Source organism: Anabrus simplex, chromosome 14 (assembly GCF_040414725.1).
Source record: "Anabrus simplex isolate iqAnaSimp1 chromosome 14, ASM4041472v1, whole genome shotgun sequence".
In the NCBI taxonomy this organism is placed as follows: Eukaryota; Metazoa; Arthropoda; class Insecta; order Orthoptera; family Tettigoniidae; genus Anabrus; species Anabrus simplex.
The window spans coordinates 73,094,934-73,115,773 of NC_090278.1; the positions used below are offsets into that span (position 1 = coordinate 73,094,934).

Here is a 20,840-nt window from a genome sequence, read left to right on the forward strand (position 1 = left end):
GTTGCTCCTCTTTATCATAGCCTGAAATGACTGTTTCAAGAGAAATAAATTCATACATAAAAGTTTATGAGCAATAAATATATATATTTTAAGATGTTAAACATCTCTATATAACACAGTTATATATCATTTGGTTACAAAATTAATATATAATGAAATTGGTTCAGTTTTTATAAAATGACATGTTAAAAATAAGGCTTCTCGAATTACAGAGAAATCTAATGCAACTTTTCAATAAACTCTGAATCAAACTGCTTCAATGAAGCTCGCTTCACAGTATTTACACCGGTGACATCACATTATTATTGTAAATTAAAATAACAATTTATTACCTAGGTCTAAGCATATGATCACTCACAAATGCACTGAATCAATGATGGACATAAGATTTTTTTTTCTTATTAAATGGTGCCCTACTGGACATTTGTTTGCTAGGACAGGACCAGATAACTTCAAATAAGGGTGAAATTCTCATAGGTTCTTAGGATGGCAAAAAATATAAAGACACTAGTAGGAGTTGTGATGGTTTCTCATAATCAGGATATAAAAGGAAAGACACATTAGTTGAGTTGTTCCTATCTAGTTATGATTAAAGCTCAGGTTGTTATTGTTTCAAATGACCATACTTTAAGTTCACACTTTGTACAAAGCAAAATCTCCTGTCATTGAAGTCATTCTTTTGGGAAGTCTAGCTTTCATTGACCACAATAATAACCATGATAGCTGAAGCTTGTTTTGGTGCTAGTGGAGGGATAGAATTGTACAAGAATTCCATGTAACTTGAACTGTGTAGTTTCAGTCTTCATTTCTAGCATTAACTGTATCAGATTGTCAGGTTTCATATTGATGGTGTAAGTGAGAAGGCATATGTGCTACAACAAATTATTCTTTTTCCCTTGCAGAATATAAAATATACTGATGATATTTTCAGCTTCAAACTGAAATATAATGTACAGCAAAATGAGGTAACACTAGGAAAACTGAACAATATCCAAGGTATTAATACAAACCAACAAATATGAATGATATTAGTTAGCTTTTATAATACACATTTCAAAACAAATTTTATGTCAATGGTTTATTTACAAGGCAGGGTCATCTTAGCCGACAATGATGCAATCCCAAAAATTATTTGAAATCTGAAAATAAATTTCTTTTTCATGGAAGAAGGCATAATACTGGAAGTTTTCATGACTTAAAAACAGGAATACTGAATGTCACTGATACATCGAAGAATGGCACAGCACAAACAGTGAAAACATTGTCATGGATGTGAATGGTAAAGATCCCCTTAATGCAATATTTTGAAAGACAAGAATGTGTTGAGTACTACTGTGCATAATGATGAAAGAATTAGGAATGAAGTTAGCAATTCCGAGAAAATACAGGTTGTTGCCCGCCTTCCTCTTCACCATGCTTACTCTGCTGTTATCTGTGATGTGGACAAACATTACCCCTGATCGTTAGCTAGCGACAGGGTTAGGTTGGAGATCTGTCGCGCATGAATGTCGATGTCAAGCGAGAGATTGTGACAAAATTACTATTAGTGGCTGGTTAGATTCTGGTCTAATGCAAAGGACTGTAGAGGATAGGACTAGATTATAATTTCCTTAGGAACAACGTATGCATTGTGTAGGAAGCATACACTTGCTGCCAGCCCTGACAGCGTCTTGTGTGGTAGAATGCCTTGGTGGAGGGGATGTGATGTCAATGTTTTTGCTGTGCCACCTATCAGAATATGAAGTGTTCGTACAGTAGAACTGTGTACCACTGAACATGAACCATAACAGTTTGTAACTCATACACCCAGCCTGTACACACACATAAAAAAAACTGATGAATACAGCAGGGAGAGACTGGTACGTAATCGATAATAACTATTCCGGATTTGTATGCACAATCAAAAGATAAAATATACTTGCAAAATATATGGTAAATCAAACATCAAATTAACTATACGTTTTGTAGGAAATCACGGCTGTTACAGTATACTATATTAGCTGTAGTGGATAGTTCTGTTCGGGTAGCTATTTTAATGTTTACTTTTAGGATTTGTATTACCTGATTTAAGTTATTTTTACAATTTCTTTATTGTGACCATTCATAGTTTACAAACGTTTTGTAGATTTAGAAATACTGTGAGTATAATTTAACATTTTAAGTCAAGATTATTCAGCCCCTCCCATGGGAAGTAGTCGATCCTTTCAAATATATAATAGAAGTTATAACTGTATGTAATTGCACATCCCCCTGATGATATGATTTACATGATTTCAACTGACAACAATCACCCTAGAGACCCAGAAACTACAAAAAAAAACACTCCTTTCAGTCATTTTCTTTTTCACCCCTTCCAAATCAACATAAAAAATGTCACAGCTCATCTTGGCGACCCTGAAAATTGTGGATTTGACACCAACATTCTTCACATTTTACCCCTTCCCCTAGGGGTGTCTTGCCTGCACAGTCTTTTTTCCAGAATAGTAAGTCACATGAGCACAAAGTTTGGTCGAGAGGTAGGCTGGAACATACACAAATAATCTCGAACATTTTGGACTTTTCTTTGACAACTTCTCAACCCACCCAACATCTCCCTTCCATGCAGATAGGGTTTGAACTTGCGCTTAAACAACATTCAGAGTACCCCTGTTCTTCTCAGTGACCTGAACAACTACAGATTATTATTATTATTATTATTATTATTATATGCCACTTCCACCTCTAGGGATTATCCCGACAGTGTTTTTCTCCAGAATAGGTCATATGGGTTACAATTCATGAGTTTAAAATATTTAAGGAGATTCTCTTGTAAATAACGAAAGTACCTAACACTTGGGGTGCTATTCGGAAACATTTTCGTGATAGTAGTATGGAAATGTGGACCTGGCGAACCATAAAGATTAACAGCAGATTAACGATAATTAGAAATCAGCCTTTTCATAGCCAAAGCACTTTGGTGCTATTCACAATAATTTATGCTGATAAGAATATGGTAATGTGGTTCCAAAAACAATGACTATCTCAGAACATTAATGTTAGCTATGAGTTTAAAATGATGAAGCAGAATCTCTCCTTGGCCTTGCCTATACTCACACACATGCTTTACTTTGACTCTCCACACCTGTACTCTACTGTAGACTCCTTAAGCTGACATTGCTATGGTTATGGCCGGTCATTTCTTCATCCGAATCTAACAGCGGGGATAGTGAGGTGACAATTTCCCCATAATGGTTGGTTCAGGGGCCTTAATAAAGGATTTTCAGCCCCACAGGAACTTAGAGAGTTGTGTTCTTCCCTTGCATGAGGTATGTCTTGCCCTTGTACGACAAATTTCATATTTTGCCTATGTTAATGTGCCAAAGGGCCTAGAAATGGACTTTTTTTTTTTTTGACATCTTCTCTGTTAAAATTTCTTTGCAATGGGGGTTACCTGCAAGGTTCAAAAAGGAAAGTTACATAAAAAAATTTGTTCAGATTGGTGGAACGGTATGGATTTGCATAAGGAACAGATATTCTGCTTTATATATATATATATATATATAGATGATTGATAACAAAGTTCTGAGATTTTCATGTGTGAAGCTCCATGTTGGTGAATATTTCATACAATTAAAATAATTCCACACAAGTGTATCACGACAGGTACATTGGTAGAAAACAACCTATATGGAATTATGTGAAGAGTACTTGGTGCCTATGCACATGCCACTGGCAAGCTAAGGTGAGCTAGTAACTATGGGGAAATAACCTGTTGTATGGAGTAAATTAGTCACTATATATCATCAGACCGATGGCCATCAGTATATGAGAGGTGGTGAAACACAATATTTCTGATCTGTACATTGTGCGCCAAAAGTCTTGATTTAATGCCAAACCTCTGTGCAGTGTTCATCTTGAGTAAGGGTGAATGATGCTGTTGATGGTGATTCGTCCATTGGATGGAGACATTAAGACTAATTTTTCGACAGAAGTAGACTATGCCGACACTGTGTTTCACACTCTCCCTACACCTTCAGCATACCACATGCAAATCCTGGACATGCGGCAAATATTTTGGGCTTGATAAAGATTTGCCGTCCATAATGGGGACTGGGTTAATGAAATTATAAACCTGGATGAAATAAGCTTTACAATTTATCATATATCGGAGGACATTCTCATAAAATATTGTCTTAAGGCCCAATTAACTCTTCTGGCACATGTATACCTGCCAGCTTTTAGAAACCAAATATAGGATGACTTTTTAAATTCTTGGATTTCATCACATATATTCCACCACGGTCTTCGTGAAAAAAGGTCAGGATAAAAGGCATACATATCTACAGTTAGAATGCGAATTGACCAACAAATTTAAAATCTGAAACTAAGAAAATAGAAAAATGGTTACTAGAAAATGTACCTAATCACTCTCATTTATGACACATATGAATAACAATATTTATGTCACACCGACACACGCAACAAAAGGCATAATACCGTATTTTCTCGCGTAATTAATGCACAGTACAGGCGAAAAGATCGGATGTGTAAATTATTAAAGGAATTCAGATATATATAAATTATTTACAATTCATTTACATTTAAAAGATACATCAAATATAATATAAACATAATTGGTTCAACTGATTTGCGGTTATCGTCATTTGGTGTGAAATTCCGGCATGAGATTTTTCTGAAAAGTCAAAGAGAGTACATCAGGCAAGTTAGACACGTGGGTTTGAAGTACCGACACTGGAAAATGTTCTTCCCATTACGAGCTGACAAAACAACCTGAATGACAATACCGGCAAAAAACAAAGTCCAACATGAGAAGGGCCGGGCATCGAAGGAGGGACCCTGCTAAATTACCCCAAACCGTTCATATAAAATCTTGTAGGAGTGACGTGTCCATCTACCTTTCTTGTTGAATACGAACGAGGATCACTCGCAGAAATTTTGCTTTAGGCATTGCTTTTCGTTTTAGAACAATATAAGTTGCAAGCTTTCAGCCATCAGCTGTTACAGCAAGCATTGCAGTAAATCGTTATTTTTGACTTGCAGTAGCGCATACAATAACACTTTATGTTCCTTTCATATCGATTGTTCGACTTTGGGGTATATGGAAACTGATTGACGTCTGACCTGCGGTTCCTATAAGGGAGATCAAATATTCCTTCACTTTACGCTTCTCAATCACAAAGCGATGAAAATGGTTGAAATCTTTCGTCATTTTTTGGCACAATGTTGTTCTTCGTTGAAGAGAAAGTCCATTTCTCCTAAAATATTTAGCGAAGCCTTAGCTACACTTCAAATCCGAGACATTAATTCCATGTGCCGCGGGTATTTCACATCCTTTAAAATACAGCATTTCGCGAGGAACGGCTTATCCAACATTGCGTAACTAAATCATATATTTAAGCAGATAATCCTCCACTTGCCGCTTTTTGGCCCGCGAAATGTTTTGCAAGGCTAGTTAGCCGCTTGAAGTGCACTTCTGTTACCGCGGTAGCGCACGTTTCGTTTGGACACTGAATACCGGTACTTGATGCCCGCTACTCCCTTCCTGCACGATTCGGCGTAACTGATCACCGCCAGTTTGCATGATGCAGTACTATTCCAACACTGTGGAATGACAAACAATTTTGAGATCACAGAATGTCCCGTACCTGAAACACTCGTAAAACCGGTTCAGTGGAATTTCCTGACGGCTAATAACAGAATCTTGCCCTGTGTTTGGAACGCACGCTTTTGCAACAGGGCGCTTGCTACTTACATAGTTGACATCTTTATTTCAAACTGCACCCGAAGCTCAGTGATGGATGTTCGAAGTTGTGGGTGGGTCAATTACGTGAACACTTTCTTTTTCTACACCTTGGACCCAAAAATATTGGGTTACGTAAATTATGCAAGGGCGTTAATTACGCGAGAAAATACGGTAGTTTCTTTATCAGATGGCAAAATTGAACAGAAATTTATAGGTATCTATCTCCGAACACTTGGAGATAACGTTTCTTATATTTTTAGGCCATAACGAAGAAAGAAAATACCAGAAACTGTCACAGACACAACCCCTTTAAAAACACTCAACTAATTAAAATTATCCCATACATTATTTTTTTTTGCTAGTGGCTTTTATGTCACACCGACACAGATAGGTGTTATGGCGACGACGGGATAGGAAAGGCCAAGGAGTTCGAAGGAAGCGGCCGTGGCCTTAATTAAATTAAGGTACAGCCCCAGCATTTGCCTGGTGTAAAAATGGGAAACCATGGAAAACCATCTTCAGGGCAGCCAACAGTGGGATTCGAACCTACTACCTCCCAGATGCAAACTCAGAGCCGCGCGCCCCTAACCGCACAGCCAACTCACCCGGTCCATACATTATTAACATACGACTTTGACAGAGGGCAAAAGCATAGAAATGCAAGAAGAAAAAAAAAAAGTGGCCTACAACTCCGACGAAACTACGCACAGAAACGATGCTTACAGTGCATGAACAACACAATAACAAACCCATTCTTTCGTCCCAATTAACTAAGTTGTTAGCGTGCGCTAGCCTCTTGCTTGCAGGACGATTGCCGCTTCGAATCCCCAGCTCTATGAAGCGCACACGTTGCTGAGGTAAGCGGGAAACACGATGGTGACGGACAAAACACTCAAGAAATAAAACATAAAACAAATACGCTTGAAAACGAGGTTCCGTAAATTACACAAGCACATAATAATTTATCCTTTATCGTAGGGGAAGGGTATAGGCCGTACTAGAGGTTGTATTAGTTACATTAGTAAAAAAAAATTGGAAAATCGGAAGAAGAGTTAAAAACCTAAACGTTTCCGGGTAAATCGGAAAGGTCAACATGTCAACACTGCCATACTAGAATCTTCTCTTGAAACGAGTCCAGATCACGAACCTAGAACGGTACTGAGTTTTGCCTATGATGTTATTATTGGAAAAGATGCTGGAGTTAACTTTATTACCTGCTCATACCATCATACGTAAGCTGCGTGTCGGGATGAAATGAAATGATGAAGACGACACATTCATCCAGCCCCCCTGCCAGTGAAATTAATCAGCGACGTCAAAATTCCCAACCCTGCCAGGAATTGAACCTGGGACCCCTGTGACCAAAGGCCAGCACGCTAACCATTTAATTATGGAGCCGGAATCACAGCAGACGAGCGATAGATAATATGCCAGAAGACGAGAGAATCCACTTAGTATTTGGGTGTAAATTTTTCAAATTAAATTACTTTACAGTGTGTCAAGGTGATCAGAAACCTACAAACAACCCAAATTCTTCATTGCTTTGGCAAGTCGTAAATGACACCAATATTATGGTTCGAGGCGCATTAAAGTTAACTTTGCAACTTCTCATTGATGTCCCGAATCATAGGGTCTACGCTTAAATGAAATTCGGAAGTCTGTGTTTATTCTGAGAATCATAGGAATACTATCTGCAACATATTAAAGCATCTAAAATTTTACAGTCAGTGAGAAACATCTAACAAGAAATCAGCCCAAGCCTAACCACATTGAATATAGCAGCAACTGAAAATATTTGAGAAAAGGCAAAGTTTTCCATAATGGCAAAGGTGTAATAGAAATAAATGCTAATGTGCCTCTTCTGCATACTGTACCTAGAAAATCCCATGGCAACAGTCTCCGTCGGCCATTACCAGCCTCAAAAATTCCATCATGGTCTTCAACAACCATACTTTTATTAACCCAAAATAAACACCCGACACTGACTCGTTATCAACCACACCTGTACCTATTCTCACGTAACTTCGTACTACACGAAGTAGGCCTAATCCATTCACCTGTATTTATTGTTCTTCAGATACTCTTAGTCTTTGTGCAAACTGCAGCTGCTGTGGGAAGATTTTTGTTTACAATAAAAAGACCACATTTTATGCATTGCTGTAGCATTCTAGTATAAATTTGTATTTATTGGATATTCAAAAGACAAACTAATTAACACAGATAGCCACCTGTTAGGCAACGACCATTCACAGAGATAATCCTGGCGACGTCCCCGCGTGGACGACTTGAATTTCTGTCAGACTGTGAGCCTTAAATGAGTATGGTATCACTTTCACTTACAACAGTGCTGTCCTGTGATTCCCTTCCCAAATTCCTCTTTGATGTGTGCCATAAAGGAATTACCAAAATAATCGACTATACAGTAGCATTAAGCCCTCATATAACATGCCATGCAAGTTCTTTTTTTAGAAGTTGCTTTACGTTGCACTGACACAGATAGGTCTAATGGCGATGATGGGACAGGGAAGGGCTAAGACTGGGAAGGAAGTGGCCGCGTGAAGGATTATATCCGCAAACCCTAAACAAAGACTCCATGACAAGACTGTGCCGTATGCAAGGTTGGCAAGAAAAATGAAGAGATGAAGTGCAAAGTATTAGATGACTTTGCATTTCTCACGCATTTCACAGCACTAAAAACTTTTAAATTGTTGTTCAGGCTACACTTCAATCGAACACAGGTATGATTAAAATTCAGTACATTGCAGATTACATGTATAAAACCTAGCAGTGTAAAACCTTATGTTTAGCATGAAAAATATGGCATTTACAAGCATGTTAAAAAACTAGTATGCCAATAGATTAAGAAGTGGTTTACAGATCATCGGAAACAAGAATAAAAATGTAAAAGCCTCCACAAGTATTTCCCGCAATATTGCATTGATGAAGCCTCACGCCCCCCTACCTATAAGTACTTTCTGAAATAACTGAGCACTTTTCAAACCCGCCATGAGTAAAGAAAGAACTGCCAAATCACTAACACAAGGAAAATAACAAAAAATACCTGCAGGAAAATAAAAGTAGTAAAACCGGAATTTGTCAAGCATATGCTTTACTTTCTGAAAAGTAAATGGAAGTGTAGTGCAAACAGACAAGGATAAATAGCATAAAGATTTGTACATCATCTTTCAGGATGCCCATGTATATTATATATTAGTTCATGTTTCATAATAAATTATTAACAATAGCAAGTACAGACCACCACCACCAAACAGGGATGGTATGATGTGTAAAGCTGAACACATCTATGGATTTTTAGGAATTTAAAGTTATCTGGAATCATGTCATTATACCCACAAGACACATTCGGTAGAATTTCTGCTCTGGCAAGTTATCACTTATATTTATTGCATCATAGCTACTTTGAGATCTGGTTCACAGAGATCCCAAAGAGGAAGAAACTTCACACATGCCAAAATAGTGCACATCAGTTGTCCACAATTGACTTTAACAATATCGACCTATAAAATAATCAGAAAGCAGGGTGGCACACTGGTGACCCTATCTGAAACTCGCAAAGATGGAACTGACCAGCTGTCGATTGAATTAAGCCATCCTTCAAATTCAATTTCCCCATAATGAGAAAACAAACCTCCTGTAAGCAAGGCAGCATGACAGCTCTGACACCCATCCCACTGGGCAGAGAAGAATGTACATTAGAATCATAATGTAAAGTTACATTATAAAAACTCCTCAGTAGTAATGAAGATGTAACATGAAACGCAAATGCAAACCTTGATTCCTGTTCAAGGAACATGTTAATCAAGACTACAAAATACCAAAAACGAAGGATGCAGAGCTAGAAAGATAAACACATAGTCTCATCCTCATAATTACGCATCTCTACAACATGGTCCCACCACTTGGCAATTACTTCTATCAACAACATTCCTTACTGATGGTTCTTCCCTGGATGTCTCTAACTATGAAAATTTACAGTCTGTCAAAGCTGAAAAAGATTACATTTCAACTATATTCCTTTATTACATGTTTTATTTTTTAGGTTTATGAATTCTCTATTAGTATCGACACACGGATAAACTTCACAGTTGAAAATGAAAATCTGATTTCACAATAAAAAATCCTCCCTGCGTCACTGCTTTTCATTTGTTTCGAATATATAAAGAAGTCAAGTTAGTGCCAAATTTTGTTGAGTACTTTCAAAATGAAATATGAAATGTAAACTGAGATACACAAATTTACATGGAATGAGAAGTTTGTAATATTCTTTAGACAACTGAAGAATTAAAAAAAATTACAAGTATACAGTATATGAAAGCAAACAGGATATAATCTAGGCTTTTGGTGTCATCAGCCTCACTTCAAGGCAACTGTGAACCAGATCACAACGATGTAGGGCGATATATAAATTAACTATTCCCTATCTGGTGCATCTTTCACATATTTTAAATACTGAGAACTACTTTGTTGATTTGGAATTTATACTGTAGCAAGGTCTGTGCAGTATAATAAGAAAACATGAAATAGAATATCTCTCAACTCCAGCATTACTCCTCGAATTATTTCATCTTAGCATTCATTCTTTACAGACAATACATGCCATATCGTATCTTTCTTTTAACAATACAATGGACATAATTCTTAATCTTTGGCATATGATAATGTGTTCCAGTACTGATAACTCCAAATCTCAGCTAAAACTTATTTCTTTAAAAACGCTTGTAATTAAAAAAACGGTGCTTATAGTGAATATCGTTAACAAGAACAATGCTCTCTCCATGACCATTCGTCACACATTCGTTTATCAAATAATACACAGTTTTATAATGGCAATTAAAAACATCCTATTCATTCACTCGTTAGAAACAAAAGGAGAGCCTTGCACATTTCTTTTGCAATATGAATCAAGTGGGCTAGTTTGTGTTCATGCATAATACAATCGATAGTTAAATCCGAAACTAGGCACCCAAAGGTTCAATAAGAATTAAAATTTCTCTTCCTTCAACAGAATGCCCACCAAACAGATGCTACTACAAAATGTCTTGTAATATATAATATCTGTGAGTGAATTGCTTTAGTTGAATTTATATATATATATTGTTACAGAACAGGTATTAAAAATGTCTTCCTACTCCTCTTTCCATATTGCAAAACCTTCAAAATGTTAAGACAAAGGTGGCGTAAATGGAGGAAACCAGTCAAGCCTCCTATAGTCGAGGAAGAGAAAACGCAGGCAGCACACACCATCACAGACGGATTCAGAAGAAGTCGAACAGATCAGTGAGACCCTCCCCAGTGTCCAGGCTGAAGTTATAGTCCGAGCTTGTCAGAGGAGGTTCTAGCGAAAGGAAAGGTTCACAGTTGTACGATGCTGATGACAGACCTGACATGTCCAGCATGGAATCGCCTTCTAGAAAACAAAATAAGAAAACACGGATGAAAAAATAAGTCGCTAACAATATTACAAAATGCATAAACCAACACAGATTATACATAAGAATTATACGCAAATGGCCTGCAGCTAAACAGTTCTTAGCTTTAGACCATTTAATCTGAATAACTATACTAGTACAGAAACAGATATTATAGAACAATCACATTCTGAAACAAACTTGCATGCTGAAACAGTTTCCTTCTTAGTGGAAACGCAAGAATACCAAGAGTGGTAAGAACTGATATTTCCTATACATATGTACATAGCAAGTAGAACAAAAAGTGCGAGCTGTTAATGTTTATACTATAAGCATACCGGTCAAATTTTACGGTTTATCCATAAAATTTAAGGAAATTGCAGCGTTTTACGGATGAACGGTGTCATTTTACGACTTCGCGGAAAAATTTGAAACGTTAACATTCAAAATTCGCTCCACTTTTGAACAATAGATTGTTTGCACGGGTCGAAGAACGCTCCGTCTTGGTCGAAGGCAACTCCACGATAGTCGATAACTCATTCTTTGATACGATTGGTATTTTTAACCGTGCGATGTTTGTGCCGTTACTAATTGGATTTAAAGCTGGGATAACAGTTCTTACGTGTGTATCTTTGGTGTCGACAGGCTAAAGCTGGGATAACAGTTCTTACGTGTGTATCTTCGGTGTCGACAGGCCCTGCTCTGCAAATTTCTTGTTCCACTCCATTCGCTTGTTGTGATTTAACCTATATTCTTTGTTTGCTTTATCAAGATTATGATTTCAATGAAGTGTTTTAGATTTTGTGTTATAACTTCGTGCTTCACAGTTTCCTGTATTTGCTGGACCAAGACCAACTACAATACATCAGACCTTCATACGGCTATCAATATTAGCTAAAATGGTGCACCGATCGGTTTGTTCAAATGTAAAAATGAGCATCTGTTTAGCTCTATCGGTTGGCTTGGTTTGATTAGGAAACGTTAGTGTAGTGATGTTTTCATTGAAATTTGGTTTTAAAACTATTTTGATATATTAGGATGTGTCGATCGTATCTCCCCGTGGGTGGGGGCGGTAGAATAACACCCACGGTATCCCCTGCCTGTCGTAAGAGGCGACTAAAAGGGGCCCCAGCGGCTCTGAACTTTGGAGCGTGGGATGGCGATGATGGGGCCCTTAGCTGAGTCCTAGCATTGCTTCCACTTACTTGTGCCAGGCTCCTCACTTTCATCCATCCTATCCGACCTTTCTTGGTCAACTCTTTTTCTTTTCCGACCCCGACGCTATTATGTTTGGGAGGGCTAGGGAGTCTCCTTATCACGCCCTTCGTGGCCCTTGCCTTCCTTTGGGCGAGGCCTTCATTTTTCGAAGTGTCGGATCCCTCCCATTTTTCTCTCTGATTAGTGTCATATAAAGGATGGTTGCCTAGTTGTACTTCCTCTTAAAACAATATTCACCACCACCTTTCGATCGTATTGCATGCCTGGATGTAATTCACATTACAGCACGTGCACTTACAATCAGATAAAGTGTACCGCGCGAGTTTGCCGTGCGGTAAGGGGCACACAGCTGTGAGCTTACATCCGGGAGATACAGGGTTTGAATCCCACTGTCGGCAGCCCTGAAGATGGTTTCCCGTGGTTTTCCCATTATCACACCAGGCAAATGCTGGAGCTGTACTCGAATTAAGGCCACGGCAGCTTCCTTCGAATTCCTAGGCCCTTCATATACCATATTCGCCATAAAACCTATCTGTGTCGGTGCAACGTAAAGCAACTTTTAAAAAAATTACACGGAATTTGTTAGGATGCATTAAATTAATTGAGGATAAATTTGTCAATAGAGAGAATGTGTTCCGTGTACTTAATGAGCTGTGTTTTTCCGGAAAAGGCCAAAACTCTGTGTTGGTGCCAATCCTAGTACATTTCTCAATTACTATACCTTTTGAGGATTTTAAAAGTGAGGCTATAAAAAGTTAAAGCTAACTATTTTATCTGTGAATATTATACTCTCTTTGTTAATTCAGGGGACAAGGCATGAACTGATAGACGGTACCATCACGTAGAGTACATATTCACGTTGCAAACGATTTGGGTTTTAAAATGCCTTATAAGAAGATGCATAATGCTAGCAGAGAATTTCAAATTGATTATATGAAGAGAAACAGATGAAGCAGTTTGGTGGATCATTAATCAGAATCATTGTTATGAGAGAATTGAAATTCGTGATAAGGTTATGTTTCTAACAGATTTCTTGAATGAGGTAGGCAACAGAAAGGTCATTGAAATAAATGTACTTCAAGAAACGAGTACTGATTTTAGAGGAAGAAGAATTATGGTCTGGAATAATTTACCAATTAGATAAATTTCTAACTTCTTTGAAATCGCTTAAGAAAACACTAGGTAGACAATATGTAATCTGCCACTTGGACAACAGCCCTAAATTCGGATCATTAATGACGGATTAATTGACTGAATTGAAATGCATCAAATATTCCCCCAGGAATGTTATTTTAGAATACAATCCTATATTACCTACTTCCTTTCCCATACTAGTTCATAGAAAATATTTATATTTCGAATTATTCACATATTGCTTATCTAAATATAGGGTATTACTAGATAGTATTAGTCTATCACACAAAGTAAAGTATTTTGTTTGTTATTATCGACAGCTTAGCAACTCAATACAACAATCAATAATACAGGCGTTTACATGGAACCGAATCGTCGGCCATGTTGTTTTTGTATTAAGGTCTGATATTATTGTAAATGGTCTCGGTTGAACTAATTACACTCATTCCAGTGACTGTGTATACCACTATTATTAAAGCCCATTAAATTTTAAAGAAGAAGAATCACATTCGTTCCATGCGTGTTTTTTACCATGTGCATATTCTTCGTTCACGAAGTTGGCGTCATGTTCATTTACTGGTATAAGACTTCATGTGCCTTGCCATGTTTTAATGAAGTGTTTGACTGCCTTGAGTGTTTACGTTATAATTTTATGTGACGTTCAGTGATCCAGGTTCCTTTCGATGTTTCAATGGATATAGAGACTTTTTTTCTCTGGCATTTTCATACGTTATATTCCCATTGTAGATTATCATGAATAAATCCAACAAGAAACAGAAACAAGAAAGTGCCTTCAGAACGGACCATTTTCTTTGGCAACGGATGGAACCAAATTGTATCCTATCGTCTTTATATTCCACAATACTCCACGGGAAAAAGTAGTGAGCACTGTGCTCTCCAAACCAGCGTTAGAGGGGGACTTAACAGGGCGAAACATAGGTAACCTGAAGTGATCAGAGCTGAATTCTCATAACATACCAATTGAAAACTGTGTGGCTTTCTGCTCTGACAATGCTCCTGTTATGATAGGACACAAAAATGGGGTTTCAGCAGTTCTGAAGTTATACCAGGGATTGCCATCATAGGTTGGTATTTGCCACCTAACTAATATTGACGCTGAAAAAGGTGATGGAAGATTACCACTTAAAGTGGATGAGATCCTTGATATATATTACTTCTTAAGAGATGAGTGAAAAAAAAAAAAAAAAAAAAAAAAAAAAAAAAAAACCTTCAGAAATTTCAGAACTTGCACAATAAAGGGGCAAAGAAAATTCTGGAGTACGTATGTACTAGGTGGTTATCTTTAGGCAGATGTTTTGATAGACTACTGGACCAGTGGGATCTGCTTGTTTCTTTCTTTGAGGAGGAAGTAATATTATGTACCCAAAACATTTCCACAAGCTTGACCTTTCAGAATACCTAGAGCTGAACAAAGTGGATTCAAAGAGTATCAGAAGAAGAGAATGCATGATTCTGCTACTATACATGCCCCTAAAATTATAGCATATTGTTATTCTTCCATATGTGACAAACCCATCCTAAAAACCAAGACTTCTGCTACAATACGTGAGGAAAATTTGTGTCCCTATCCTCAAATTTGAACACGGCCTTTCACACTTTCGTTCATTCCTGTAGTTGACTAATTCAGTGTTGCCCTTCAGACTTCTTCTCCAACAAGTTCACCTTTTATTAGAACTTCTAATGGATTTGTCAAAGCAGTTGTTCAACAAGTTTTTTAAGCCCAAAATTGTTAAAACCACCTCATTCCTTGAGGTTGAGTACAACTTGATTCAAAATCCAAGAAGTGATGAGCTAGTGGCATTCAGACTTAAACAGAGTCCAGGATTCAGATAAATCTCTTTTCTTTTCATCAGTGAGAAACTACTTTTGTACTGCCTGTGACTACATCATCATCAAGTTTCCACTCAAGGATGATGTCTTAAAGCAAGCGATTCCAACTGAGTGCTCCCAAGTCCCCGGCAGCAGCCCCAGTGCTGAGCTATAGCACCGTTGAGGTAGTGGGAGAAGGACGGGAAGTGGCAGAAGCAGAACCACAGGTCAAGTCAGCGTGCTGCTTATGAAAGCAATATCATTTATGACAGTTCTGTGAACATATATTAACACACAATTTATTCTGTACATACTTTGTGTTTGCCTTAAAGTGAAATTAGCATTTAAGTCGATTGCTGATATCGTTTTGTGGCAACTAATTTACCAATAATGGGTACAATCGATTTGCCAGTAGAAATTCTAAGCACAGCCTTTATGAGTCATAGTTATCCGTTTGTTTAAATTCAGAACTGAAAAAAGCTGTTCGCACGCATACGGTGTACCGAACACTGACGTAAATTTTAAGGCAACTGGTTGAAGTTTTGGAAATTCTTGCGGCTGAACATCTTTGTAAAAAGGATATTAAACCACCGCTGTAGTGGTAGCACGTCCTTTAGGATTGCGTCGCACTCTAGCTTTATCAGCTCTGGTTGGAAATATGATGCTGATTTTTTTTAGACGTGCTGAAAATGGGGTCGTAAGTAAATTTCAAGTTGAGGTGCCATACCATTCAATTCTTTGAATCAGGCATTGAGTTCAGAGTGCAAAGTCTGTAACGTCTGATAGTCTCCAAGAATTTCATAAGTAGACAAACGTGAGTTCCTGTACCTGATGAGAGATGGTTTGTTTTGAGAAGCTTATGGCATCAAAGTGAGCCACAGCGCGTGGACCCAGTACTTCCAAGCACTCTATTAAACATTCTTTTACAAATTCACCATCAATAAAGGGTCGCAAACTTTTTGCAATTTTCAGAGCAACAATAGCCCGTAATAGCCTTCTAAAGAGTTGGGTTCAAGTATCTGTGGAACAGGGAGATAAAATAATCATCTTTGTATTATTCTGCAACAGGTCTTATGGCGATGATGGTATAGGAATGGGAAGGAAGCGGCTGTGGCCTTATAAGGAACAGCCCCAGCATTTTCCTGGTTTGAAAATGGGAATACACGGAAAACCATTTTCAGCGCTGCCGACAGTGGGGTTCGAACCCACTGTCTCCTGGATGCATGCTCACATCCGAGTGCCCCTAACCGCGTCGCCAACTCACCCGGTGTGTTTTCTTAGCAGCACATCTAAGTCTAATTCTAAACAGTTCTTAATGATACAAAACTAAAAATGAAAACAAATCTAAATTGCATGTAAAACAATTCCTAATGGGTAAGTTATTACGTATCTATGAAGAAATTGGCAATTCCGATTTTAAATTAGCAGTTTGTTCGGTTCTTGCGGCGCCAACAGTGTCATCATAGATGGAAACATGTTTATTGTGGTAGTGTCGTCGAACAGTTGAAGTCTTTACGCTTAAAATGGCATGACAAATTAAACATTGAGCTTTCCCTTCGGTATTGAGAACAAAATATGAATCCACCCTTGAAAGATTAAATGACAATGAAGGTGAAACCAACTGCTCTGCTGTCTGTTCTATCGAACAGATTCTACTGAGAATGACACACACACAGAGAATGTGAATGAATGGAATGTCTCTTATGTTCACATGCAGCGACCACTGCTTGGGGTAGGTGGGGAGGGGGACAGTGCTGCTTAGTGCAGCGCCCCAGCACTAAGTGCTCGAGTTGGAATGGCCTGTCTTAAGCTAAGTTAGACAAAATTGAAGATGCATGGGTTTCTTAAATTTGTTTTTTCTTGGAAAAATTTCCTATCATGTCATGCAAGGAAGAGAATGAAACTACAGATGAGGTGGTGAATGAGCTTCAGAGGCAGTACACAGCTCTTCAGGTAGATGACACTTTGGTTGCAAATCAAGATGCTGCGAGTGATTTCCGTTGGGTACAAATATCAAGAATTCATGGAGCCGATGCACTTCCTAAGTATAACAAATTTCTAGGGTAATTCTCTCTATTCTCACCATACCCCATAGCAATGCAGAATGTGAATGTGTTTTCAGCCTTGTGAAGAAAATTAGAACAGAGTTCAGATCATCCACGTCCACTGAATCTGTGGAGTCTATTTCTATTTTGAAGACAAGGAGTTCTGGCCTCTGTTATGACAAAATATTTTATGAAGATTTTTTTGCAGGGAGCTAAAAAGACCACAACTATGACTTTAAAGTCGAACTAGCATGTGATTTGCAGTGTGTAGTATTTCTTGCCTGTATGACATTAAACAAGTTTAATTGTGTACAGCCTTTTGCAATTATCACATATCCACTTAATCTATCAAGGAAGTCCTGTTATGTATGCTCCAAATTAATATTCGCCATGCCTGCTGCTTGTTTAACATTGATTTCTTCTTGATTGTTATTTCCATCTACGAATAATTGGCCTATGATGCAAGTACATTTTATTTCATTGAAACATCCTGTTTAAAGCATGAATTATTGTATTTTGCACCCTAGAAGTATTATAATTTCGTCAAGCTGGGTTATGTTCAAAATCGTACGTTTTTTTTTGTTGCACGTGAGTTTTACCGATAGCCCTTTTCAAATGTTGGCAGGTATGTATTAGCCAGTAAAGGACTGAGGTGGCTCCACAAGCACTATTGCTATACGAGGTCTGGAACATGAACTTACTGTAAGTTCATTAGTGTTGTGTTAGGCAAAACCTATAGATATGTATTATTACAAGTAACAGTGAAAAGTGTGCAATTTGGTGATGTATGTAAATTACTCATCTGGTTACTGTAAACATAAGACCACAAACTTACATATCCTACTTGCTTTGATCCAGTCTGTAAGTGTGGTTATAAAACTTTGACAGGAAAAATATTACAGAAGCCACCTAAAGAGGAAGTAGAAATTACAAAATGGGAAGTGGAAATGTTTGTCAATAAATTGCAGAAGAGGGAAGGTCATAGGCTCTTTAAACCCCTTTGATTAAAGTAGGAAACTTTGTCTTTTAAGATGCTCTACACACAATAACTGAACCAGGAATAATATCTATAAAAAAAAAAGGGCAAGTATATTACAATTATAGAGCTAAGAACTTCAAATTTTATGTGCTGGTTTCTTAAATAGGTAACTGTATGAATCTACAGGTTTGAAAGTTGCCACAAACCAAAGTCTGCACACGTAAGTGTATCCTACTTCATTCGAGCCCATGATTAAGAGACTTGCTTTTCAGTAATAGCAAATGGTATAAAGTTTCAGCGGCAGATAAACCATCCAGAGAGATTTTTAGACAGTGAACCAATAGAAACTTTCACTAGGGCATTAAATTGCAGTATAGATGTATTAAAGCTGGCCCCTTGGAGTAGGGTGCCTGCTCTTACTCCTAGACACTGGGTTAAATTTCTGCCCAGGTGACTTAACCTGGATCTAAGGGTTTGAGAAATACTCGACATACATGAATACAATTGGACTGTGAGAAGGCGGCCCTGGTCTAGAAATCCCAGAATAACAGCAGAGCAGATGTGTGCATTTCGTGAAGTTTCCAAAACCTTATCTTATGGCATCATTACTAGCCCAAGGATAACTTTCACTGTCCTTTATTTGGTACCTAAATCTGATGATGACGCTTGTTTAAAGGGGCCTAGCATTAAGGTCATCACCCTTAACGGTACAAAAAGAGGAAATACTATAACAAATTAAAAGTCAGAAATCCCCCACTAACCAGAATTCACAGCATGAGGACGACAAGACTGAATGGATGGACATGAATTTAAAACGATCAGTGGAACCAACCCACAGTGCCTCACACGCACAGAAGCTGGCGCAAAACAACAGTATTACTGATGAAGGGACTGCTTCTATAAAACGATGCTGAACTACTTATGCTTGTAGTTAAAACAAAACAAGTCCTAAATCGAGGTAATCAGCCCCTCATAATGGTACTTATCCCTAGGAAAGTAGAACCATGCTATTTGTCATTTGGCGTTACTATTCAAAAGGAGCGTAGACTCGCGGTATTCCTCACATTATGGTACTATTCACAGGTAGTGTAATGCGCACATGTAAAACAGACCTAGGGCGCTTCGCACATTGCGGCGTTATTTACAGGCAACGCAAACGTATGGCGCTCCTCACATAAGTGGACTAACCACAGGGACCAAACTATCACGCAGCATTCCTCAACTAAGCATAGGCAAAGCAGAACCACGGTGTCGCTCATCCCGTAGGGTTTTGCTCAAACAGGCGTATGAATCACAGGTACTGTAAGACCCTCATCCTGATTCACACACTGTCGCTACTAATCACATAGGGCATACCTAACATAGTGGTACTAAGCGCAAGTAAATGAGAACCATGGTGGTCCCTGCGTGATGGTACTAATTACAAGTAGTCTCATGGTTCTAATTTGATCATCCCTTGGTCGCCCTTTTAGCCGCCTGTTACGACAGGCAGAGGATACCGCGGGTGTATTCTACATATACGTCCCCCACCCACAGGGGTAGTGTGTTTGGGCCGCAAGAGGTATTTTATTTCTCTCAAGCCTGCCAGCAAGCCAGTTAGGACCCCCTGCTACACCAGCGTAGTAGGTTCTTGGTGTACCTAAATCTCACCTTTCAGGAATTTAGTTTACATGAATTCACCAGTTGCTCCCCTAGACTTATGCAGTGATATTCAAAACAGGTTTCTGTTATAATTAAAATGACATAACAATGGTCAATGCAATGTTGTTGTTGATCAATGTAATTTAATATTGCAGGTCTTCACATTTAGTTATTTTCCGACTCTGATATACCACTCTTATCATGGTCGGTACAGTACAAAAAAAATTAATGGTCGGAAATTGTATTCTCTCTAACTATTGTTACATAGTACTTTTCGACAGGACCAAAAACATAGGTATTTTAAAAATAAAATTTTAGGTGCCTTTTCCGAAACTACAATTTCGTACAGGGCGAATAAAATTGTTTATAATGTAGACTGTTGTTTCTTATTCCGCGACTATATACAGACTTTCATTAAATCCTGTTAACCCACTTTCTCGTGGCTCGGCGTTGATATGTACTTGGCAACAAAAATACTAATTCATGAATATCTGTGTTATCAAAGCCGGTACGGTAACAATGTATGACATAAATGATCGGAAATTTAATTCTCTGTAACTTTAATTATGTAGTATTTATTGATAGGACCACTAATAATATAAATATTTCAGAATTAAATTTTAGGCCTTCCCCTAAACCACGATCAATTCTTTCCTAGTCCTGAAAATGTTCTTTGTGCACCTAGTGTGAATAAAATGATTTACAGCCTAGATTGTAGTGGCTCACCCCTGACTTCACATACTGAATTTTTTCATTAAATTATTTTGAGCCATTTTCTCGTGATGCGTGTACATACAAACATACATACATTACGGAAAAGT

The 20,840-nt window shown here is 38.0% G+C and overlaps 1 protein-coding gene across 7 annotated transcripts in view; it reads right to left on the reverse strand.

The window, feature by feature from the left end:
- Window positions 1-45: 45 nt before the first annotated feature.
- The window catches only part of LOC136885513 (transcription factor E2F3), a 199,552-nt gene continuing 178,757 nt past the window's right edge, over window positions 46-20,840 (reverse strand). For all 7 annotated transcript variants that reach the window (XM_067158111.2, XM_067158107.2, XM_067158113.2 and 4 more), the window contains exon 8: window positions 46-11,171. In XM_067158111.2, coding sequence (XP_067014212.2) covers window positions 11,020-11,171 — 152 coding nt within the window. In that variant the 3' untranslated portion in view covers window positions 46-11,019. The remainder of the gene's footprint in view (window positions 11,172-20,840) is intronic.